General features: G+C 36.5%; 1 protein-coding gene and 1 long non-coding RNA gene across 2 annotated transcripts in view; one reads left to right on the forward strand and one right to left on the reverse strand.

Annotated features, from left to right (window-relative positions):
- The first annotated feature begins 7,661 nt into the window (after positions 1 to 7,661).
- Positions 7,662 to 26,350, forward strand: part of LOC109490810 — a 66,380-nt gene continuing 47,691 nt past the window's right edge. Inside the window, exons 1-2 of the long non-coding RNA XR_002144204.2 lie at positions 7,662 to 7,714; positions 16,519 to 16,622. This is a non-coding gene — a long non-coding RNA (uncharacterized LOC109490810). The remainder of the gene's footprint in view (positions 7,715 to 16,518; positions 16,623 to 26,350) is intronic.
- CPA3 (carboxypeptidase A3) overlaps positions 20,264 to 26,350 on the reverse strand; it is a 29,741-nt gene continuing 23,654 nt past the window's right edge. Inside the window, exon 11 of the mRNA XM_011234520.3 lies at positions 20,264 to 20,831. Coding sequence (XP_011232822.1) covers positions 20,644 to 20,831 — 188 coding nt within the window. The 3' untranslated portion in view covers positions 20,264 to 20,643. The remainder of the gene's footprint in view (positions 20,832 to 26,350) is intronic.

Consider the following 26,350-nt stretch of genomic DNA (forward strand, 5'->3'; position numbering starts at 1 on the left):
ATCTCTTGTTTGTCCTTTTTATTTAAGCATCTCCCCACCCTGTCGTCATCATTGATCTTTGGATGGTAAACCTTCCAAGGCCTTATATTTCTGATAATGTGTTTATCAAGCCTTGAGATTTGATTTATATTTGGGCTGGATATACAGTTCTAAATTCTAAGTTCTTTTTCTTCAATACTTTTGAAATTCTATTTCCATAGTCTTTAGGGCAGTGTTGCTTCTGAATAATTTTTTTTTTTTTGTCTTTGAGGTGATATGCTTTTCCTCTTTTTGTTAACTTTTAGAATTTTTTTCTTTATCTTTCTTATTCTTCAGTTTTAGTATAATGTGTGGATTTTTCTTCTCTTTCTTGCCACTCTACAGACTCTTTCCATCTTAGCCCTGTTATTTTTTAAAAAATTGAATATTTATCTACATTACTTCTTCAGATATTTACTCCTTTTCAAATTTTTTCTTTCTGTGATTTGAATTTTAGCACTCCTTTTTCTATTCCTTATACGTATCGATTTTTTTTTTCTCATTTCTTCGCCCTTCTTTTCTGAGCAGTGTTGTTTTTGGAGTATATCATTTTTGTGTTCTTTGTTTCAACTATTATAATCTTGTCTTTAAAATATCTGCTTCACTCTTTTTAATAAATTTTTAATCCTATTGATGCATTCTTTCCTTTAAAAAACATTTCATTAAGCTGATTTAAAGTTATTGGTATGTGTATTTTTGTTTCTGATGGAATATGAAAAATCCAGATCGTTGTACTCCTCAAATATCTTATCCTTTTGATTTATGGACTTGTTTTTCCTGGGGTTATTCTGTCAAGCAGAGCATATAGGGGAAGGTCAGACCCCTGCTTCTGTCACCTCAGTTAGCTCAGGGGGTGGGAATGGGGTATATGCCTGAGCCCTGGTGTCCAGAGGCTCAGGCAGTGAAAAACTGAGTCAATTTCTCCTCACCCTAAAAAAAGAACTTAATGTAGGGCTTTGCTCTTTGCCCCTCAGGAAAGAGCAGCTTTAGGTGGGGATCTTCCTTAAGCACAGCTGCTTAACTGGAGTCATTACTTTGCTTTTCACTCCATGTCACAGTAGCTCCTGCCATTGATTTTCCTTTGTTTTTGAGATCACTTGGACCAAGTCTGAGTTGCTATAGGTATAGGGTGGATGTTCTTTATCCCAACAGTACCTTTTCTATTTTATTCTATTTTCTATCTTCTTTACAGTCTACTGGGCTGGCTCTTGTGCTCCTGAAGCCAGTCTTTTCCTCCCATATCAGTTCAAAATAGCCCTCTGCCTTCATCTCAGGGATTTCTCATACCTTTCTTGGTGTCTTTGGTTGGTCTTGGGAATGAGAGTCAAGAACAATCCCCTATTCACCTTCCTAGCCTAGTAGGATCTGGAAATGGATCCACCCACCCTTTGCTACTATTTTTAGGGGGTCATCATTTTTTTTTTCAGCACAAAGTAACCTATAGTTTTTCTCATGGTTTTATTTTTATAAAAGGTGTTTAGAATGTAAATAAAAATGTAGAATATAAAATATTATACCCAAATTCTCTGTGTTCCATTTCCAAACTTTTTGCCACATGCAATCACATTTTTTTTATGTGCAGGTTTTTTTTTTACTCTACATTACTTTGAATGTATTTATTTTGATTTGTTGTTCTTGTTGATTTTTATGATTCTACAGTGTTTATTTTTAATATATTGCATAATATTCTTAAAAATTATATACCAAAACTTACCAAGGCTATCTCAGGTTTACGTTATTTTTACTTTTCACTGTTAAAGGTGAATATAACATCTTTATAAATGTATCTTTTGTCTTTTGATTTAGATTTGTTTTAAGAATGAGATTACAAGGTCCATGGATATAAAAACTTTATGGCTCTTGATAAGTATTGCCAAATTGCCCTTCAAAGAATGATGCTATTCTTTGAATGGTTTTCTATATACTTATTCTGATGTATACTTAATTGCATATGCAGAAACTTGTTGTATATCACTTAAGACAAATCCTCTTCTGTCTTTTTACACTACTCTGATTACATTTTTTAAGGATACATTAAATTAAAATGGTGATAGACCATCTCCTTTTTTTTTTAAAACCACTATTACTTCCAAATAGCCCTGTAAAATCCTCTTAATTCTAATTCTAATTTAAGTAATTAGGAATATAAATATAAATTAAGACAATGGGTGACATTTACTCCCTTAGATTCTAGCAATATAGAGAGCATGTATTCCTTATATAGTTTGAGGTCTTAGGTGTCCTAGAAAGGTACAAAATATTTTTTGAAATCCATTTATTTCCACAAGTTGGTTGAAAGTCTGGCCCTCCTTCTCTGTTTGGAACCATATAAGTCCTGGGGGTTTTGTATCATGCAGGAAAGGGATGGGGGATGGATAAAGGGCTTCTGTTAGACTTGTTGCCAACCCTAATGTCTAGTGCTCAAACTAGATATAATTTGATATAGAAAATGTAAAAATGTAACATTTTTTTACATTTTGAAGCCCTGCTATTCATACCTGCTATTATCTTTAAACAAAAACTCTGAATATATTGCTTACACATATTACTTACATCATGCTATATAATTTACAAGATTCCTGAAATAATTATGGTTAGTATGTGCCAACCACTGTTTTAGATATATTTTTAATCCTTGCAGTAATTTTTGCTGCATAATAAACAAAGCCAAAATCTTGGGGGTTTACAATAATAAACACTGATTTTCTCCCTCATTAGTCTGTGGGTTGTCTGTGGTTCTCCTGTGTTCCAAGATTGCCTGGCCTTGGCTCTGGGCTGTGGGTTGGGTTCCTGTCTGCTTCTTCAGTGCCAGTGGCTGTCTGGGGCATGGTCTTCTTATTGCAAACAACCGAAGTATATGTAGGCAAGCTAAACCACACAAACGTATTTAAAACTTTTGTTTGAATCACATCTACTAAAATTCCGTTGTCCCATGCAAATCACATGGCTAAGTGCAACTGCAGTAGGTTGGGATATATACTTTGCCCACAGTGGAAGGCACTGCAAAGTCATGTGGGAAAGAGTGTAGATGTGTAACTTTATTAAGGAGTGAGTGAAGAACTGAGAACAATAATCCCATGTATCATAATTCTCAAAGCAATTGTATAGACTGTCTCTTGTTAACTCATCATCATCCCTATCCCCTATATGATATTAAAGGTGCTGATTGCACTGCATTTTAGGAGAGAAGCCCAGTGTATTAGTTAGCTTGGGCTGCCATAACAAAATCTCATCAACTGGGTAGCTTAAACAGCAGAAATTTATTTCACACAGAAACTCAGAGTAAGGTGCCAGCATGATTGGGGTCTAGTGAGAGCTCTCTGTCTGGCTGCCTTCTCACTGTGCCCTCATGTGGTAGGCAGAGAGAAGGAACCAGCTCACTAGTGCCTTCTAAGAGTGCATTCTGTCATGGAGGTCCACTCTACCTGTCAGCAGGTGGGCAAGTAAAGGGCAATGGCAGACATGAGGCATTCTTTATAAAAACACTTGCTTTGGTGCTGCCAGCAGCTGAGATCATTATCAGAGGTCTTCTGTGATTCCTTAAACCTTCTAACCTCTAAAAGCTAGTGGTGGTTTTCCCTTACCTTGGCTCCCCCAGAGCTTCCCATAATTTTGTAAGCACTTGTTATATTTTATTGAGTTTAAGATGCCATCAGTTGTGTCACTAAGAAAGGAAAAAGTGCTACTAATTAGATTAAAAATTTTTTAGCCCTAAGATTTTTGTTCCATATTTTTAGAAAAAGCTCTTTTAGACTTAATTAGATAGGTTTTAAAACACCTGCACATACAGTTGTACATACATAAAAATGCAAGTATGAGCACAATAAATTCACTGTTATTCCTGAAATAACTTCGTATTCTGAATTTTGCTCTTCTGAATCATTTTTTCCACGTAGAGTCCTTGGTGTGAGTTTTTCCACTCATGAGGAGGCACTGGGAGCATTGCTAATGGATCATTTCTTAAAAGAGTACTCCATCAATACCTACTGTCTTTTCTTCCAAGCTGCTAACAAACATTCTGCCAATTTGGCTGGCGTTGTCTTAATTTTATGTCAACTCTTATTCCATTCACAAAGAGTACTTAGTTTGTCAATTCAGTGTGTAAGGATCTGCAGTGGTTGACTCATACCAGTGAGAGTGAGCATAAGTTCTGCACTTCTCTATGAGCTTATTCTTTATTCTTGACACACGTTTCTGCAATGCATCAAAAACTGATCAGTGGGTTGTGTAGGGTTCCTAGGTATCTATTCTGAAGACTTTTAGCTAGCTTAGTGGGTATGCATTTGTTTTCTGAGCACATACTATGACATCTTGGGGGAAGATCTCATTTTTGTATACCATTTTGCAATTTAAAATTAAATCTAAAACCCATGGAAGGTACAACAGCAAGAGTGAAAGTTAATGTGTATATGGACTTTGAGTGATAGAGATGTGTCACTGTTGATTCATTGATTGTAATAAATATACCACCATGGTGTGAGATATTGGTGGGGGAGGCTGTGCATTTGTGGGGCAAAGGGTATATGGGAACTATTTTCTGCGCAATTTGCTGTGAACCTAAAACCATTTTAAAAAATCTAGAAAAGTCTATTGAAATATTAAATATAAAAATAATCTTGTTATTGGTAATTATTCATAGCTTTACAGGGTTAGGCTACTTTATAACCTGTGTCATGATGTTGTTATCTTTAGTAGTGATGGTATCAGCACTGGAGTTTCTTTAGCATTTTCTGTTTGACGAAACAAATGGTTTTATTAATTTACTCAGTTCAATCATAGGTTACTGGCAATTAAGTAACTTCTGTTCATAGTCAGCAAAAAGTTTCTGACGAATTGATACCTAGGGCCTTAAGGATAATCTTGGGTTGTACATAAATTATTCACAGAAGCCTCTTTTCAGCTCTTCTGGATGATTTGGCAATTTCTCCTGTCTTGATTTCCCTCTTAGTTTGCGTTTGCCTAAAAGCAGAGCCTGAGATAAGGATGTGAGTACATAGAGAGCATATTTAGAAAGTGCTTTCTGGGGGTGCCTGGGTGGCTCAATTGGTTAAGGGCCCAACTCTTGATTTTGACTTAGGTCATGATCTCAGCGTCATGATCTCAGGGTTGTGAGATTAAAGTCCCTTTTGGGGCTCTGAGCTCAGCAGGGAGTCTGCTGGAGATTCTCTCTCTCCCTCTCCTTCTGCCCCTCCCCCTGCTTGCCCTCTCTCTAAATTAAATAAATCTTTTAAAAAAATGGGGTGCCTGGGTGGCTCAGTCAGTTAAGTGTTTAACTCTTGGTTTCGGCTCAGGTCATGATCTCGGTCGTGAGATCGAGCCCTGCATCTTGGGCTCCGTGCTCAGCATGGAGTCTTCTTGAGTTTCTCTCTCTTTTTCCCTCTCTCTTTGCCTCTCCCCCTGCTCAAGTGTGCACACTCACTCTCTCTCAAATAAAATAAATAAATAAAATCTTTAAAAAAAAAGGGAAGTGCTTTCTGAAAGCATGTGACCTTCTAGGGCCATTAACTTCACCCTTGGGCCATTTACTGTCCCCATACTCCAATTGCCAGGCTTCTCTTCCATAGAAGAGCAGAGACACCGTATTGTTTTGAATAAAGGGAAAGAGCAGTGATGAAAACTGAGAGTTGGCTATTGGGAATCATATGCCAGTTTTGTTTTTTCCATGTTACTTGCTAGTCCAAAATGCATAAAGCTGAGACATAGCGTGATCTTATGACATTTATTCTCTTAGCCTGTTTTCATTTATGCCTCTTTAACAACTGTTTGGGATGGATGCTATCTGTGTACCCCAAGTGTATCTACTCTGCTTTCTCCGTTTCCTTCCAAACCCCTATCAGCCCATAGTAGATGAAAAGGTTGGCAATCTTATGTGGAAGTCAGACCCTAGTGAATCTGTTGACATGTGTTCATTTAGCAGATCTTGTTTACTCCTCATTACATTTCTGCACATCAGATTCTGCACTGTGGTCCCTCCACCTAGGCGTTGCCATCCCAGGAGGCCCTGTTGAAGCAGCCTGCCAGGACTAGTTTTATCCTTTACTATGTCATAGATGTGTTAGGTGCTGTGGGGAATAAACAAGAAGTCCATGCAATAGTGGCTGAGTATAGATGCATGTTCAGGAATAACTCTCCACAAGGCAGTAACTCAAACTCAGAACTGTTAAGACAGAGGAGAGCTTGCATGGACTGGAATCTTTTGGAAAGGCCCCCAGAGAGGGCCAGTTCTGAGTAATAAATTTGAATTGGGGGAGCAATTTTGATAAGGGCTCCTAGAACACGTTCTTTTTGGAGGCTGGAATTCCCAAGCAAAGTCATTTTAAAATGTGATCTTATTCCTCTTTGATCACCAAATGTCCAAGAAGTGGTTTGAAGTATATAAACCTTAAAAGCAGGCAACTTGATTGTGGGAATGAGATTGGATGTAGGTTCAAATGCTGTTTGCCAAAGAGGAGGGTGACTGACATTTAGCAATGTCCTTGAAGAGGCTTGGCGGCTTACTAAGCTCAGTTTCTGGAATGCCTGGCACCTCTGGATAAGAGCCATAGATGCAGTGGAACCCATAAAGAGGAGAACCTGGTGGCTTGCTCTTTGGGACAGCCAGACATACTTAGGTCTGTGCACTTGGATCCAAGCCATTGTGTCACCTGTGCTGGGGAATTGCTGGGGGGAATTGCTGTCCCTTGCTTGTTGGATGATGCTGACCAGATCCTAGGTGGACTTGCACTTTGAAGAGCCATTGCATACCTCCCCCAACACCTTTCATCACTAGGGGAGATTTGTGCCATTTACTTTGGTTACATTTTACCATGGGTTATGGTGGCTTGGTGATGGGGGTCTAAGGTGGCTGGGTGGAATATTAAAACTTCATTTTGTTTTTTCATTCCATGTGAGTCTATCGTGTCCCCAGACTTCACTTGTTAGATATGAAACAGTCAGTCTCAGCTCTAGAGGCCTTGAATGACATACTACAAGGACTTATGGTCACCTTTGGAAGGCATTGTGCTTGGGTCTCAGACCTGGGTTCAAATCCTGATGCAGCCCCTCTGGTAAAAACCATGGGTGATTCTCTTGGATTCTTTGAGTCTTGCTTTCCTCCTTTATATGGTGGTTAATTGTATTTGTTTCATAGCATCATTGGGAGATTAAATAAAATAATGATTAAAGTCCCTGGCATGGAGCTTCAGAAATGTAGTTTCCTTCTAATATAGCCTGATACGTCAGTTGTGATACCTGAAGCTAAAGCCTTAAGGATTCAATTTAAATTTAATGAAAAAATAATATGTTTATGCATTATTTAAAAAAAACACAAAGTGAGAAAAATCTTTAGATTTAAACTGAGAAATTTTGAACGTAGAATTATGGTCTTATTTCCTAAATGCATTTGTTTCCAGTGACTATTTTATTCACTTTATATGGAAAAAATTATGTCATATAGAAGAGAGAGGCTTGGTATAAAGGCATCTGATGAAATGCAGCTAATTAAACACATAATTTGGTACAGACTGTGTACCCAACATATTTTGGCACATAAAATATTTACTCTGATAGACTGAAGCTGTTATTTTGAACTGGGTCTCAGTTGTTATTGAGACTGAGTGTTTTTAATCTAGCAAACGATAATGACTTCATCACTTCTGACTTTGTGTGTCTGGTTTCAGCCGGGAATGAGATTTTATTGCTGCGCTTTCAGCTTTCGGTAAGAGTGCTTGATAGACTATCACTGCTAAGATCCTGTTTTTGAAAAGAACATTAAATACTTGTTAATTTATATTTATATTCAAAACTCTAAATCTGTGCTAAACATAAGTAAGTCTCCTAATTATGAATTTCCCTCCTATTTTCAGTTTTATGTGAAAGCCAGGAGCTTGAACAGCACAATAAGTAAATCAGCTCAAAGTTTCTTTCAAAATGCTTTGATATTTTGGTCTTTGCCTTTCCTGCTTTGTGATGCATTTGTATTACAAAAAAGATATAGTCTTGGTGGTGTTCTAAGTAGGTATTTTTGAGGAAAACCGCCCTAAACCTGTGCTGTAAGAAAGCATTGTTTGAGTTTCGGTTTCAAGTTTACTTGGTGTATTTAAGTTTACCTCTAGAGATGCAAGTTCTACTCCAGTTCAGCTTTACTTTCCTTCACTAAGTATCAGGTGATGTTAAGGCTGCTGGTCTGAGGACCACACAGAGTAGAAAGAGCTTAGTGTGCACATTTGAAAAATCTGACTGCTTGGGTTCAAATGCCTGCTGTATTCTTTATTACCCCTATGACCTTGCGTAGGACGTTTAGCTGCTCTGTGTCTCTATTTTGGCATCTGTCAACATGGGAATGATTAAAATGGCATTTAGCTCTAAGAGTTCATTTAAAGGATAACAGATACAGCCCACATTAAGTATTTAATGCCTAATAGCAAAGTGATAACTACTAATAAATTTTAATATATATTTTATCTGGTGAAAATAGCTTTCAGAAAGTTGGAAGGGAAGAGGAGGAGTCCTAATATATATTTATTTTTGCCTGAGCCACATTTCAGTGCAACTCAGTGACCAATTATTCCAGTTTTCCCAGGACTGGGTTTTTCAGTGGTTTTAGTCCTGAAAGTCTCTTGTCCTGGGAAACCCCTCACTTCTGAGCAAACCAGAAGAATTGGTCACCCTTATATTTTATACAGTTCTTTTTAAGTATTCACAATAATCTTGTGACATTAACTGAATTTCCCAGATAGGCTATGGCTAGTAAGTAGTGAAGCCTCTATTCAAATCTGCCTTCGAGTGACTTCATAGTCCTTGGATGATCTATTACATCTGTTGTACAATCAAATGTTGTTGCTGTATTCTTATGTAGTCTTTTAAAATGTATATCAGAAGTGTATTTGGTTTAGAATAACATAAAAGAATACAAGATATTCAACCTCCATAAAGTTCATAAAAAATAGGTAACTCGGAATATACTGGACATGCAAGAATCATGAGGCTGCCCTGGTCTAAGGTCTGAGGAAAGGTGACTCATCTTGAGGATTTGCTTTCTCATCTCAAAGTCTGCTTTTTGTAGACTAAGTGAAAGGTACAGTTGGATTAAGATGACGCTTAGTGGCCGAATATTTATATAATTCTAGTGGAGGATGGGAGTTTGTGGAAGGGGCTAGGGAAAATCTGATTTTATTACTTTTTACTTCTTGACCCTTTTCTTTCTACTCTTCTGCCAGAACGACCAGGCAGGTATCCTTACCTTTCTTCATTTCTCTGCCTTTGTAAAAAATTAATTGGAGTGGACACAAGTGCACTTTGTCAAGTGGCAGCATCAAGGGATGCCTGAATATAAGAAAGTCCTCATATTATCCCATTACCCTGTCTAAGCTTTTCATGTGACAGCCAGAGAACCACTTCAGCTGGAATCCTTCCTTTAGTCTTCATGAAACAAATGCTCTTAGCTCCAAAAATACTTCTACAAATACTTCTCACAGAATTTGCTCAGTTTTACTATTAGGAAAACTACTGCTTATTGCTGAAAGAATTCTTACAGTGGTTTCCAAACCAGAGTTTCCTTAGTTGGATTTAGCTCTAGTGAACCTGGGCCTCAGGGGAAATCACTTTTTTTTTTTTTTGGTTCTAAAAATGGACTTGGATATGACATTTAACATAAAAACTGAAAACATTAAAAAATTCAATACATCAATATAAAATATAAATAATACAGGATAAGTTAGTGCTGGTTATCTTAAAATCTGTAGAATCAACAAAATTTGAAAGTAGGGACCCTTCGTTATTTATTTATGTGTATGTATTTGTAAACTGTTTTAATGTGTAATGGATTTGAAATGTGTAAGTGTATTCAAATGCATGATTTTGCTATTTACAAACATTTTTGTAGAAGATAAGAATTGAAATGGAAATATCCCAATTTTATCTGTTGGATTTGCCTACAATTTTAATTGAAGATAAAACCCATGAGTAAATTACTTTAGCAAATAAACTGCACAGTTCAATAAAGATCACTAAAATTTCTGAAAAAAAACCCCCAATCATTGAAAAATAGAAGGATAATTTAGAATGATTCTTTATCAGTGGTTATCAAAATGTGGCTTCTGGACCAGCAATATCAGTATTACTTGAGAACTTGTTAAAAATGAAAATTGTGTTCCACTCCAGACCTATTGTTTCAGAAACTCTGGTGGAGGCACCCAACAGTCTGTACTTTGATCTTCCTTAGGTGATTCCTGTGCATGTTTAAGTGTGAGAACCTCTGGTCTAGATCATCCAGAAGAGTGTCCAATGGGTTATTAGGATGATATAACTTCAGCAAGGTTTGAGAATTAGAACCTAAACTGATGACTCAGAAATCAGATAACCTCTTTTTCTCTTTGCCTTTGAGAGAAGTGATGACCATTGGACAGTGTGGTGTAATGAAAAGAATTTGAATTTTGAAGTGTGAAGATCTGGTTTCAGTTTGCAACTTTATGTATGCAAATCACTTAAGTACTTTGAGCCATGGTTTCTAATATATAAAATGGGGATAATGATAGCCTCCCCAGAACTCAGTCTCCTAGAGTTGCTGTGATCAAATGCAGACATGCATGTAGGGTAATTTTTAAATTATCCAGTGCTGTGCAAATGTTACTTTTCATATGATCATTACTGCCAGTATGATTGCAGTTCTCAGAACTTACCCTTCTCACCTCCCCGTCTTTCCCCCATTAAAATTTAATTACCTCTTGAAATTTAAGTTTTGCAAAGCAGAGATTAAAAAAAAAAGAAAGAAATTGGAGACTTTTTAAATAAGAAAAAACCCAGTTCTTGCAGTTTCTTTTATATATGAAATGATACATATGGATTTTTTTCTTTGTTTCATGAATAGTCTTTTAAGCCTTTAATCCACAATGTAAAATGAATCAATAGCACACTTCAGTGATACCACAGCAATAATAATGCATTTGGAACATTAAGTGTCAAATTTCCCTCACATATTTCAAAAATTGTTTTACATTTTTTTCTGGTTTAACCTCTCTTGACACCAGTGAACTTAAGGCTTGTAATTGAAGGATAAGTGAGCAAAAAAGACGTTCAAGTGATAATATATCCATTTCAATTCCTATTTTCTGGACGGAGACCTTTTATGCTAAGTTCATATGAGAATAAATTTTTATGACAAAATTATAACCTTCAGATCGATGTTACTCAGGCAGGCTGAGATCTGTCCTGATATAATGGATTTTGTGACAATGAAATGTAAGAGAGTCTCCCAAAAGCTTTGCCTAAGGAATTTCTGACAGTAGCCTGTATGCTACCAAAATTTTCAAGATGCTATTATGACTCATTTCTACTCATTACAGAAAAATGGCTTAGTATTTTAATCATGAAAATACAGTTGTGTCAAAGAGGAGAGAGAAGTATAAAGACATAATCTTTGAAATATTGCTATGTATTCATATTAGCTGCACCATTTAGTAAACGTTATTGCTTTTATTGTGGTTTTTATTTTTATTTTTAAAAAAAGATTTATTTATTTGCGAGAGAGAGAGAGAGAGAGAGAATGAACAGAGGGAGGGAGAGAAGGAAAGGGAGAGAGTGTTTTAAGCATACTCCGTGCAGAGTGTGGAGCCCAACCCGGAGCTCAGTCTCATGACCCTGAGATCATGACCTGCGTCATAACCAAGAGTGGGATGCTTAACCGACTACCACCCAGGCTCCCCTTATTGTGGTTTTTAATTTGGAGGGTTGCACATATTTGTTACTCCTAATTTGACTTCCAGTCATAATTTTCTGCATGTCACTATTTGAGTGAAAAGAGGTGTCTTCTGTAATTAGACTTAATCTGAACTTCATATAATTTCCCTTAAATTCTTTCTTCCCGAAGTGATACTTCTCCCATTTCAGTGGGTTCATTTTTTTCTGGGAGACTATGTAAAGTTGCCTCAAAATACTGTAACACATGCAGTTGAGAATACCAAAACATCTATAAGGGCCACATTGTTTTTTCTTTTTTCCCTTTAGTTTTATTGAGTTATAATAACACAAACATTGTATAAGTTTAAGGGTTACACCCTGCTGATTTGATACATGTATATATTGTGAAATGATTACCACAATATAGTTAGTTAACACCTCTATCAACTCACATAATTGTCTTTTTTTTTTTTTTGTGGTGAGAACATTTAAGATTTACTCTCTTAGCAACTTTCAAGTATTATGATACAGTGTTGGTAACTATTGTCATCATGCGCTATGTTAGATCCCCAGAATTTATTCATTTTTCAGCTGAAAGTTTGTACCTTTTGACCAACATCTCCCCATTTCCTCCACCCTGAGCCTGGCAGCCACTATTCTGCTATTTCTGTGAGTTTGGCTTTTTTAGATTCCACATGTAAGTAATATCATACAATATTTGTCTTTCTCTGTCTGACAATTTCACTTAGCGTAATTGCCTCAAGGATCATCTGGGTTGTCACAAATAGTGATTGCCTTCTTTCTCAAGGCTGAATGATATCCCAATGTATATGTATGTATGTTATTCCAATGATATTCATATGTTACACACATACATACACGTACATATATGCATGTATGTTACACACGTATATACACACAGTATATTATACACACATCCACATTATATGTATCTCACATCTTCTTTATCTGTTCATCCATAGATGGACACTTAGGTTGTTTCCATGTCTCAGCTATTGTGAATAATACTATAGTGAACACAGGACTACAAATATCTCTTTGAGGTCTTGGTTTCATTTCCTTTGGGTATATACCAAGAAGTGGGATTACTGGATCATATGGTAGCTCTATTTTTATTTTTTTGAGGACTCTATACTATTCTCCATAGTGGCTGCTCCAGTTTCCACAAGTATTGCTCAAGGATTCCCTTTTTTCCATATCCTTGCCAACCCTTGTTTTCTTTTTTTTTAATGATTTTATTTTATTTATTCGACAGAGATAGAGATAGCCAGCAAGATAGGGAACACAAGCAGGGGGAGTGGGAGAGGAAGAAGCAGGCTCATAGCAGAAGAGCCTGATGTGGGGCTCGATCCCTTAATGCCAGGATCACGCCCTGAGCCGAAGGCAGACACTTAACCGGTGTGCCACCCAGGCACCCCTCGCCAACCCTTGTTATCTCTTGTCTTTTTCATAGTAGACATTGTAGCAGGTGTGAAGTGATATGTCACTGTGGTTTCAGTTTGCATTTCCCTAATGATTGGTGATACTGAGCATCTTTTCTTGTACTAGTTAGTCATTTGTATGTCTTTGGAAAATGTTTGTGCAGGTTCTCAGTCTAACTGGATTTTTTTTTTTNGTTTTTTTTTTTTTTTTTTTTTTTTTTTTTTTTGCTATCGAGTGAATGAGTTCCTTATATATTTGGTTATTAACCCCTTATCAGATAGGTGGTTTGTAAATATTTTCTCCCATTCCATAGGTTGTCTTTTCACTTTGTTGATTATTCCTTTTCCTCTGCCTACAGACGTTTTCTAGTTTGATTGATGTAGTTCCACTTATTTATTTTGCTTTTGTTGCAGTGTTTTTGGTGTTGTATCCAAAAAATCATTGCCAAGACGAATGTCAGGGAGCCTTTACCCTATGTTTTCTTCCAGGATTTTATGGTTGCAGGTCTTATGTTTAAGTCTTTAATACATTTTGAGTTAAATGGTTTCCATTTGCATGGAATAACTTCTTCCATTCCTTCACTTTGAACTTGTGTGTGTTCCTTAAAGCGGAGGTGAGTCTCTTATGGGCAGCATATGATTAATTTTGTTGTTGTTGTTGTTTGTCCATTCTGTGTCTTTTGATTGGAGACTTTACTTCATTTACATTTAGAGTAATTGTTGATAGGTAAGTATTTACTGAGGCCATCTTACTGTTTTTTTTGGCTGTATTATAGTTCCCTTGTTCCTTTCTTCCTTTCTTGCTGTTTTCCTTTGCAAATTCATGATTTCCCATAGTGGTGCGCCTTGGCTCTTTCTCTTTATCTTTTATGTATACTGAAGGATTTTGCTTTGTGGTTACCAGGAAGCTTACATAAAATATCTTATAACAGTCTCTTTTACAGTGATAACAATTCAAATTCAATAGCATACAAAAATTCTACTTACTTTCTCCCCATCTTATATGCTTTTGATGTCACAATTTGCCTCTTTTTATATTGTGTATTCATTAACAAATTACTGTAGCTGTAGTTATTTTTAATACTTTTGTCTTTAACCTTTTTTAAAAGCTAGAGTTAAGTGGTTAATATAACACCATATTAGAGTATTAAGAACTTGATTATATGCTTTTACCAGTGTGTTGTATATTTTTGTATTTTTTCATGTTACTTAATAGAGTCCTTTCATTTCAACTTCAAGAACTCCTTTCAGCACTTCCTGTAAGGCAGATCTAGTGGTGATGAACTCCCTGAGCTTTTGTTTTTCTGGGGGAATTTTTATCTCTTCTTCGTTTCTGGAGGAAAACTTTATTGGATAAAGTTAGTTGGCGTTTTTTCTTTCAGCACTTTGAATATATCATCCTATTCTCTCCTGGCCTATACGTTTTCTGTGGATAAGTCTGCTGATAAACTTATGAGGATTCCCTTACAAATGATAAGCTTCTTTCCTCTTGCTGCTTTTTAGATTCTATGTTTGTCTTTCATTTTTGCCAGTTTTATTATGATGTGTCTTGGAGAAGACCTTTACAGTTGAATTTATTTAGGGACCTATGAGCTTCATGAACTTGGATGGGCAAATCTCTCCCCAGATTTGGGATATTCTCAGCCATTATTTCTTTAAATAAGCTTTCTGTTTCTTTCTCCCTTTCCTCTTCTGTGATTCCAGTAATTTGCAAATTACTTCTCTTGGTGGTATCCCATAATTCGCATTCTTCACTCTTTTCATTCATTAAAAAATCTTTTTCTTCTGGTTAGATAATTTCAAAGTTCCTAGCTTTTATTTCATGGATTTTTTCCTTCTGCTTGATGTATTCTATTGATGCTTTCTATTGTATTTTTCATTTCATTCATTGTTTTCTTCAGCTCCAGAATTTCTGTTACTTTCTGCTTTTATAATTTCTGTCTCTTTGTTAAACTTCTCATTTTGTTCATATGGTGTTTTCCGGTTTTTTGGGGGGGAGGTGGAATTATCTTTCTGAATTTTCTTATAGCTCATTGAGCTTCCTTAGAATAGCTATTTTGAATTATCTGGTAAATTGCAGGTCTCCATGTCTTTGGGGTTAGTTACTGGAAAATTATTGTTACCCTTTGGTAGTGTTATACATGTTTGATTTTTCATGTTCCTTGAAGTCTTATGTTGCTGTCTCCACATGTGAAGTAGCAATCACTTCCTCTAGTCTCTATTGACTGACTTTGGGGAAGAAATACCCTCTGTCAGTCCTGCTAGGGATTCTGAGGTTTTTTTTTGGATTTTCTGTGGATATGCCTGTTCCACATTTCTTGCTCCCACTTGTGGCAGAATTCTTAAGCTTATGTGCCTTGTTTTGATCTTGCAATGCACCAGGGTGGGTGCTGTTAGCTCCCTTTTACTTTAACAAGGGCAGAGCTAAATGTTCAAGTTTGTGGTTTCTCCTTGGCCTGCAGATTCAGGCCAGCTTTTGGCCCGTGTTTACTATCTGCCTGCCAAAGCTTGTTCTCACTGCTATTGGGAGCACACACGGGGAGCCAGCCATGGGGTGTGGGTGTTTGTGTATGATGAGTGTGTAGCACTGTGGTGCTTGTGGGCTAGATGGGACATATGTGGGTGAGGTGTCTCAATGACCTCAAGGGTGGGCTTATGATGGAGTTCCTGATAAGGTTAGTAGCATCCATGTTCCTTAGATATGTTCCAAATCCTGGCTGCTATCCTCCCAACTGCTGATTGCTTTCCAGTCATGCAGCTCGTGACAGTCCTCTGGAGGCAGGAGATAAATGGGCCTCTTTGGCAGCATCCCACATAGCTGTGGAAGCCAGGTGCTCCTACACAGTGTATCCCTTTCCTCTGTGGGAAAAATTGCAGGCCAAGAGGGCCCTCTTGGGTTGAGCTGTGCTACCTTGCAGGAGAGATGATGTGGGTAGGGTAAAACTGTTCCTCTTACCCTCTCCAATGTGTCTAGACTCAAATATTTTTGCTCCAGTGGTGTGCTGGAACTTCCCCACTAGACTCCTGGGCTTCCACATAACAAATAAATTGGCAGGCTTTAATAATTTTGTTAAATTTTAGGATATTTAATTTTCTTGGTTTTGGTAATTGGAAATGTAATAGGTATTTTATATATTTTTTCTGAATATTGCTAAGCAAACAGAAAAAAATCCATAGTAACAAACAACAACAAAAAAGAAGCAAATTACTACACAAACTCTGAGTTTCTGGAGTTGGAGTTAATACTTTGCATACATCAAAGTATGTTGGATTTTGTTTCCTGTTGTTCTTAAATGTTTGAGGATCAGTAACCCTTAGACTGTAAAAAATTTGTTGAAAGCTTTGCATACAGAAAAATGTACATATGCAAATGTGCATGTCACTTTGCTTCCCATCATAACAGAGCCTTGAGGAAGAACCACACATGAGAGCAGCAGTTGTGCCACTGTTTTTGTGCCACACAACACCTACCTCAATTAGAAACCACCTGACCCAACTCTCTCTAAGGTAAGTGTGCTCTGTCCCAAATACAAACAAAATGGAAATTAGTGGCTTACCTTGGTGAGCATTTATTATTTCAAATACTAACAAAAGTCTAGAAGATAAGCAGGGCAGGCAAAGGGTGATTGTGTCTTACTTACATTTGGTGGTAGATTCAGGATTCTAACCCAAACTTTCTGATTTCTAGGCCTGTGATTTTATATAACACACCGTCACTCTCCAAGGATTTCTACCCAGGACACATCTGGAACTGTTATGCTAATTGTCATGAGCATAGGGTTTTACTATCATACTTTTTGCTTCAGTTCTCAAGGGCATTTTATAGTTCAAGATGATTGCTAAGCATCAATCATCACAATTGTATTTCAGTCTGAAAGAAAGAGGGATGGAGAAGAAGGACCAAAGTGTATATGCCAGAGGTCTTTGAAGTAAGCTGCCTAGACTTTCCCTCATGATGTTTGCTCTTCCAACTCACTGGCCGAAACAGTTCAATAGCCACCTTGTTTTGAAAGGGAAGTTTTGAATTTGAGACTTTGTTTGAATGGCCATGTGCCAGTTCAGAATTAGGAGACCATTACTAGGGAAAAGGGAAGAATAGATTTTAGGGGACAACTAGAAGTTTTTAAAGTCAGGCACAGTTTCTGGACCCCACTGTTTTTTATAGCTGCTCAAATAAAGGAGTGTTCAGCTATAGATTGCTTACTGCTGCAGCTTTGTGTTATTTGTATCTTGGGAAACCGACATTAATTTAACACTAACACATTGCATTGCAGATTTTTGGAACCAATACATATTCTTTGTTTGAAAAACTCCCATTTACCTTTTCTATATTAATGGTAAAAGATTAGTTTATAGTACTGAGAGAACCATGAGGTGGAATCGAGAAGAGTTCTCTGTCGGTGATCTTTTCCCATGTCCAGGAAAGCCCAATATCCATCCATTTGGAATGACCAAAATAATTTACACTCTTTTATGAGAGCAAGGTGCTAGGGGAGAGTCTGACAATGGCGAGAACTTGTGTATTTTTAGTGATGTGTTATAAGTTTTTTGGGAATTATTTTTTTATCTAAAGAAGATCAGGCATAGACGTTTGTCTTAAATGAAAAACAGAAACTCTTGTCAGTAAACCTAATGTTTCCCTAGCCGGTGAGCACTTACGTAGTTATAGAAGACATACACTGTGTAGGACGTGGGGAGGGAACCTCTGATAAAACATTTTAAAAGCAGTTTGGCATCACACCCTCTGGAAACTCATTTATTTGCATGAGTGAAAATAATCAGTAAGATGCTTCATTTTCTCATTTAATGGAGATGTGTGTCTTAGCCACTAGACCAATGACATAAAATAATAAATTTTTAAAATACCAAACAATGTCTCTTGAGTTAAAACTAGAAAAGGAATGAGGATTTAGAAGATTTTTTTGGTGAGACATATTGTCAAGAATATTGTAAGGGATAGCACAACTTGTAACTTGGGTACAAAGTCCTTTTACTGATAAATGAGAAATGATAAGAGAAGAATCACAGTACTGACTACTCAGACTGTCCCATAAATAAAACGACATTTTAGTTTTAAAATTTTAATATATGTTTCTTCACATATTTATTTTTACAATTCATATGAAGTCAAAGAAGCAAATACTCTGAAATGTCATACAAAAACTATCCAATTACGATAAAGAATGGTCTAATCAGGATTTCTGATTTTTAGCCACTCACATAATTTTTCTCTGATTGAGAAAAGAAATATTAAACTACATAAGAGCTCAAATAAAATGGTATATAAAACTTTTGTGTCTTATAATCTGCGTAATAGACGAACACAGGAGATAGTCAACAATCGGGATTATCTTTCTTACTTCCTCCACCTAAGGACGCACTGGAATTAGAACTATTTATGCAAATTTTAAGGTTAAAACTTCTTTCAGTCCTTTCTCAGTAGAGTAAGTGTGAATGAGTGAATAATTTCCATATGGTATGTTTGATGGAATGAATTTACATTCCCATTTTCTGAGCCAGTTTTGGATGCTGAATATTTAGGTATAGATATTTTTTTTTTAAATAAAAGGCAATGTAATCTCATAACCACTGATTTGCCTTTTACTTTCTTCACTCTGTCACCTTCCCCCCCCCCCCNCCCCCCCCCCCCCCCCCCCCCCGCCCTGTACCTGTAAAGCAATTTTGTTAGTTTATATTGGTTTCCTCTAGACAATTTTGCATGGGAAACTTTTACGTATTTCATAACTGATGAGGTTGTAGAATATAGGTGAGGTTCAGTGGGGTGGAGTCTGGAGCTGACGACCAAGAAAGAATTCTTGAGGCGTCTTTGGTGCAAAATTGGTGGTTTATTAAAGGACGGGGACAGGACCCATGGGCAGAAAGAGCTGCTGCCCCATGGGGTTGGGGGAAGGTAAGGAAAAAGGGAGGTTGAGAAAATACTTTCATATGTTAAAGAAGACTCGCAAGATACCAGAGGGCTTGCCATTGTCAAGTTAAGGTTGTTTTTCCCTCTAGCAAGGACTTAACATTGAGATGTTTGGGAAGTTCCTGGAGCCTGCAGATTATAAGGGCATTTAATTGTATCTACATTTCCTTCCAGAAGCTAGGTTATTGATAGAAATGCTTCATTCTTGTAAACTGCTAAAACATTTGTAATCTGAGGGAGACTTAAAAGTCTTGCAGGATTGTGGTATCTATAGGTTTAACTATTTCTTTGCCCTTTAGGGCAGCCAGGAGTGCCAGAGGAATGTCACGTACATCCCATGGAGGGGGGTGCGGGGTGTCAGTTTCTGCTTTGTCCTCAGCCAGCCTTCTGTTCCCTCATCAATAACTATCGGAAATACTCATCATCTTGTAGATTTGACGGCATTCTTTCTTTTATGGACACCTAAAGGATTAATGAGGAATGTCCCAGATTGTTTACCTGGTTTCTCAGTATCTTTGAGGATCTTAAAAAATTTTGTCCAGAGTGTTAATGAGAAGTCAGTTTATAGGAAGTCAAGCAACTCTTTACTTGTCCGTCAAATTCTGGTCAGGCATCTGTGTTCTGGGTTTCTAGAATGTAGACACTGCTGTAGACACATGATGAGGCATTGAAAAATGATGGTGTGGGGGGCAGGGTGGGGGGAGACATTTTGTAACTCTGTCTTAAATAGGATTAAAGCAGTATAAAAGTATAAGTTACTCCGATTGTCCTCAGTCAATGTGACTTTCTCTCTTAAACTTGTACTACATTTCCAGGCTTTTTTTCCACCCATTATGACAGCAGGGCTCACAGCTGACCAGACTGTCTTGGCTGTGTTAGTAACTGTGTTTTGGCAGGTAGTTTCCTTGGATTATGGCAGGTTAAATTAAACTGTTTTGAAGTTAGTGTACGTTATGTTGATGAGAACTGGATTGATTGTTTGAAGCACTGATATTCATCTCTGTATGAACCACTTTATTTCCTGCTAGGACATCCTTTTGCTGTTGTGAAGATATAAACAATATTTACTTCTACTAAAAAGAAATATATATGCAGGCAAAATATGTTTTTGAATTGAAGATATTATTTCTTATTAAGAGACTGCAAGAGACACATTAATGCTTGATTATTAATGCTAATAGAGAATTGAAGAGAGTATAGTTTATCAAAAACAGAAGACGCATTTTGGAATACAAGTTATTTTATTATATTAGTACATGAAATGATGAAGCCACATGGAAAATCTGATTCTGGAGAAACCTAAGGTTCTCATTACTCTTCTGTGACCCACTGTATATCATGTTTCAAAATACTCAAAATATACTTCTTGCCGGGTTTGAACTTTATTTGGAGCAAAGAAAGGTAGTTGAAAACTTTCACTTAAAGCTGTTTGTTAAGGTGCTATTAAGAGTAAATAAAAGCAAAAAGAAGTAACTTTAGGACTTAAGTGAGCAAGAGAGGGACCTATCAGGTAATGTGGAAGCTATATCTTGGGATAATTGAAGATTGACTTTCTGGTAAAAGACAGAAGGATTAATTCACTTATTCCAAACCAAGGCCACTTTAGGAAGTATGCTTGAGGATATACTTGGCAATAAATTTAACAGCTAGCAAGGTCTCTTTACATGTTGGCTTTATCAGAGATTCTGGAAGGAGAAAACCAAATTTGCCTTTATCTCGGAGTTCAAAGGCAAATGTGTGTTTGATGCCCAGGTTGTAAGCCCAGTCTAAAGAAGAACCTGATGTCGGGTCTGTAAAACATAAGCAATAAATATTTAATTAGAAGCAAATGCTAATGTTTTTCTTGAAATAAAAATTCACTGGTGTAAAATTAGCAGTAAAAAATAATTATGTGTACAGTTAATTGCAGTAATGAATGGCGGTAGTGGTCAACATAGTATAGAGTGTAGAGTAAAACATAATCATGGTTTGGGGATCCACCACACATTTTAAATATGTGCTGCATTTTCAGAATTATATTTTGTTTGGGTCAGTACTCTAAATTGATTTTGTTTCCCGGGCACACAGTGTTGCAGATGGAGATGGTCTGGGCAAGTGCAAGCAGCTGTGGAAACCAACCGAGAATGAGTCTCTGGTCACTGAAAACTGAACAGAAAAATCATGCATACAAGCGAGGCAAAAGTATGTTCTTTCTAATAGTTCAGGTCTCTTTCTACTCATGGATAAACTATTTTTATAGTTAAAAGACCAAGAAAGCTTAAGTCAGTTATTTTAAGGATGCATTTAATCCCTTAATCCAATTTTTCAATGTCAATTTTTATGAGAGTATACTAAAAATGTTATTTGAAAATCTAAACAGACACCTATAAATTATGTACATGTAAGGTTTATACAAGTGCATTTATGTATATTTTGTTTTGCACAGTAAGAAAACTACTTTCTTGTACATAAAATCATTTATGTTCTAGGACAGGTAATGAGTTTCATTGATAATATTTTAGGTTTGAATGATGAAAATTCAAAGCTGTGATGAAGAAAGAAGGAAGAAATATTTTGGTAGAAAGAGGGTTGGCTCTTAAACTATTCAACAAATATTTGCTAAAGCTTTAATATGCACAGTGCACTTTACTTCGCACTGGGGAGGGTGGCTGTGCAGGGTACAAAGATAAAGACGATATTGGTGTCTTTGGGAACTTACTGTTTAGGTGAGAGAAGTCAAAGATGCAAATCGATAGAGACAAGGCAGAATATGTCAGTACCATAAGGAAGGTACAATCTCTTATGAAGATTAAAAAAAAGATTATGTATGTCTGGTGAGGAGGATGACATTTCGTGCTCAGTGCCTACTAAATACCACCTTCTGAATGGAAATGGAAGAAGGGCATTCTAATTAGTGAGCTACAAAGATGGAAAAGCATGAACGCCTTTTTAGGGACCAATGTGATCCAGCTGGACTGGAACAGATGGAGCAGTCAGAGTTTGTGGGCAAAGCTCAGAAGACCTGATAAATCAGGACAGGTGTTTTGTTTGGGAGGCAATAATAGTTATTTTAGTGTTGCACTTAGGACAGTTAAGCTGGACTAGGAAGAGTAGAGACCAGTCAGGAGGTATTGTGAAATGAAAGCCTGAACTTGTGTAGAGTCACCACACTGGGAATAGCATTGAGGGCTTTATGTCAGAAACATTGGAATGGAAGAGTCACAAAATCTGACAAAAATGATTGAGATTTCAGTCTGGGTGGCTGAAAACAATCAACACATTATTAATAGAAATGGGAACTCAGAGAGGATAGCGATGGGGAAAAGAAAGGATAAAGGAGGGAAGACAAAACGATGTTTAGCATCAACCACATTTAGGAAGGAGCTTGTGAAAATGAATTTTGAAGGTATTGGCAGAAACATTATAGGTGAAATTGTCTTGTGCACATTCAGGATCGTTATATTTTCTTGGGGGATTGATCCTTTTATCTTTATTAATGTCCCTCTTTGTTTCTAGCAAGTTTCTTTGGTCTGAAATATACTTTATCTGATATTTAATATGGCTACTTCTCCTTTGATTAACATTTGCATGGTATATCTCTTTCTGGCCTTTCAGTTTCAACCTGTCTATGTTATATTTAAAGTGAGTTTATTGTAGACAGTGTATTGTTCAATTGTATTTTTTTAAGTCCACTCTGCCAGTCTGTCTTTATTTAATATCTTTAGGTAAATTATTGATAGGACTTAAGTCTGCCATCTTATTGTTTGATTTTTATTTGTTCTATCTGTTTTTCATTCTTCTATTTCTGTTTTATTTACTTTTTCTTTTTAAATGAACATTTTAAAGATTCCATTTTAATATATTTATTAATTTTTATTTTATTTTTAAAGAAGATTTTATTTGACAGAAAGAAAGAGAGCACAAGCAGGGGGAGCTGCAGAGGGAGAGGGAGAAGCAGGCTCCCCACTGAGTGGGGAGCTGGACACAGGGCTCCATCCCAGGACTCTGGGATCCTGACCTGAGCCAAAGGCAGATGCTTAACTGACTGAGCCACCCAGGTGCCCCCATTTTGATGTATTTATAATAGCATGTTTGAGTCTATTACTTTGTGTAGTTTTCTTTGCGGTTGCTCCATGTATTACATTATCCATATATAATTTACCACTATCTGCTGATATCAGTGTTTTACCATGTCAGGTGACATATAGAAATCTAACTTGCATTTAAGGTCTTTTTATCTTCCTGCTTTTAAAACATAATTGTCTTGAGTGCTTCTGTACATGCATTGAGGATCACATCAAATGGAGTTATATTTTGTGGTTCCACTGTCATGAAGAGATAGCTGTTCATTCATTCACTCATTCATTCATTCATTAATTACCTAATCCACTGTTCTTGCTTCCTTTGTGTGGTTTTAAGGCTTCTCTTGTTACATTTCTTTCTGATTTGGAGAGCCTCCTTTAGCCATTTTTAAAGGGTAGGTCTTTGGGTGATGAATTCTCTTAGTTTTCCTTTGTCCGAGAAGGTCTTCATTTCCCCTTAACTTCTGAAGGATATTTTTGCTGAATATAGAATTTAGGGTTGATCTTTTCTTTTAGCACTTGAAAAATATTGTCATTTCCTTTTGGGTTCTCATGGTTTCAATGAGAAATCTGTCATTTGAATTGTTTTTCCCTCTAGATTGTTTCTCTCTGGTTGCTTTCAAGAGTTTTTTCTTTGTCTTTAGTTTCCAGAATTTTAATTATGTACTTGATGTGATTTTCTTTGAGTTTATCCTATTTGGCATTCACTCAGCTTTTTGGTATGTTGGTTTATGTTTTTAGGAAATTTTATGAATTTCAGTCTATATTTTTTCATATATTTTTTCCATTCTCACTCTCCTTCTGTTCTGAACTTTGATGATATGAATGCTGGCTCTTTTGTTACTACACCTCAGGTGCCTGAAGCTTTGCTCATCTTTTTTTCAATTTGTTTTCTCTCTTCAGCTTAGCTGAATTTTTATTTTTATTTTGTCTTTAAATTAATTGTTTCTTCTCTCTCATATTCATTCTGCTATTGAGCCCTTCCAGTGAGTTTTTAAGAATTTAAGTTATTGTATTTTCCAGTTCTGTGATTTCCGTTTGGTTCCTTCTATATCTTGCATTTTTTGGGTGAGATTTTCTGTGTTTTCATTCGTTTCAAGGCTGTCTAATTACTTGTTGAAGGATTTTTATGATGGTGACTTCAAAATTCTTATCAGATAATTCCAACATGTAAATCATCTCAGTGTTGGCATCTGTTGATTCTCTTTTTTCATTCATGCTATGATTTTTTCATATTTGCTGTGACAAATGATTTTTCCTTGTATCCTGGACATTTTGTCTATTACGTTAAATCTTAAATCTTAACTGAAACCTGTTTTAGCAGTCATTCATCCTGTTTAGATTTAGTGTGCAGGCCCTGGTCTTCTTTTGTGACTTGTGGTTCCAATGACAAGATGGTTTTCAAAATCTTTGCATGGCTATTTAGTCTGGTTTGTTCCCCTAGTGCAGCTGGCTTCCCATTGATTGCTGCAGGTGACTGCTACATGGATGAAAGGTGATCCCCTTAGCTTGGCCACCTGGTGCCTCTAGGTGGCAAATGAGGGCTCTAGCCTGCAAGGTAGAGCACTTCCCTGATGAGGAAGAAGCAGAAAGAGGAGGAGGGGACTGAAGAGAGAACCCTGTGTGGTATGTGTGTAGTGTNCTTTTTTTTTTTTTTTTTTTTTTTTAAATGTCTTCTTTTAGAGGTAGTCTGCAGAGATAGAGTAGGAAAGAAGGAGGAGGAGGCAATCCAGGAAAATTCATTGTTAAGAAAGGCAAAGGAATGGCAAGAAGAAGGGATATCAACAGGGTCCAGTGTTGTAGGGAGTTTGTGGAGCGTGCGAGCTGAGATAACTGATCAAGAAGGCTGTCATTTTTAGCTAGAGTTGGGTTTAAGTTCATTAGAAAAAAGCTTAAAAAAGTAAGACTTTGGTAGCAATAGAGGTAGGGTAAGTAGGAGTTATGTCTTGTATGGTGATTTAGAGTGTACTAGGCATTTTAATAAACTTGGCCAATTTTTAGCTGTACTAGCTCCCCGTTTGCAGTTAAGTAAACTATTGTGATTTAAGAGTTAAAGAGTATGGCTATTTCACTTTGACAAATTTGCTTTATGTGAAATTTCTCATTAAGATTAGTAGTGGTTATTGAGAATATATGCAATTTGTGTTTCTTTATAATTGTGTGATGTTACTGAGTATAATACATTTTCTTTTTTGACGTCAGTTTTTGTTTCTTCAAAACCTTAACTTTGCAAACAAACCTATATAAGGCATAAAATAAATGCAACACTGAAAGCTTTTTACTTGTAAGAATACATTTTTATAGAACTTAATCTTTTGAACATGATACTTAGCCTTTTATTTATCTACATCTAAACCTACTAAAATATGTGTGTGTATTTATAAAATACAATAACCACTTGCTAAATATCAGGTACCCTTTTAAGTGCTTAATGTATCTTAACTCATTTCGTAAATTCCTATCACAACCTTAGGATTTAAGTACCGATTGCTCTTTTACAGAAGAGGAAATTTAGGCCTGGAGGAATTGAACAGTTTGCTCAAAGACACTAGCTAGTACATGGTTGAGTCAGGAGTCAAACCTAAGAGCATGTCTTTAGGGTTTGTGCTATTAACTATTGTACTATATGACCCACTGTATGTCAATCTATAGTCCTCCCAATAAAAACTCTCCTTTGAGTTCTACAAGATAATTTTTTTATTGTTGACAACATTTTCTTAATATGTTGTCATTAAAAAAATTCTACACCTTTCAAAGCACATTAGGTGCAAGGGAACTTACTGTAATAAAATCAAAACAAGTCAAAATGAAACTGAACCAAACTGGGAATCTGGTTTTAGCCCACAGGAATCTACATAACATGATGCTGATGGCTTAACATGTGTTTTTTGAAAAAAGTATTATTGACATGCATTAAACATAATAACCGACACTTTTATGTCAATACTAAGTTAAAGTTCTATTTGAAGCAGGAGCTAAGCTAGAGGTATGTGGGCATAAATTGAAATATTTTCTCTGCATTTTTGTTGCCCCTTAATATAATCTCAGCTTGAATATTTTAGTAGATAGAGATTGGGTTTTGTGAGCTACAAATGTGAGGTCTTGATTTTCTCTTTTTCAAAATGTAGAGTGGTACACAGTGTGGAAAATAGTATCGGATTAAGAGACAGGAGCAGATCTAGCAATTTGGTGTGTGGAGGAGGCAATAAGAAAGGCACTCTGAAATTAACTTTTTAATTTACAGTGTG

The sequence above is a fragment of the Ailuropoda melanoleuca genome, chromosome 6 (assembly GCF_002007445.2).
Source record: "Ailuropoda melanoleuca isolate Jingjing chromosome 6, ASM200744v2, whole genome shotgun sequence".
NCBI lineage: Eukaryota > Metazoa > Chordata > Mammalia > Carnivora > Ursidae > Ailuropoda > Ailuropoda melanoleuca.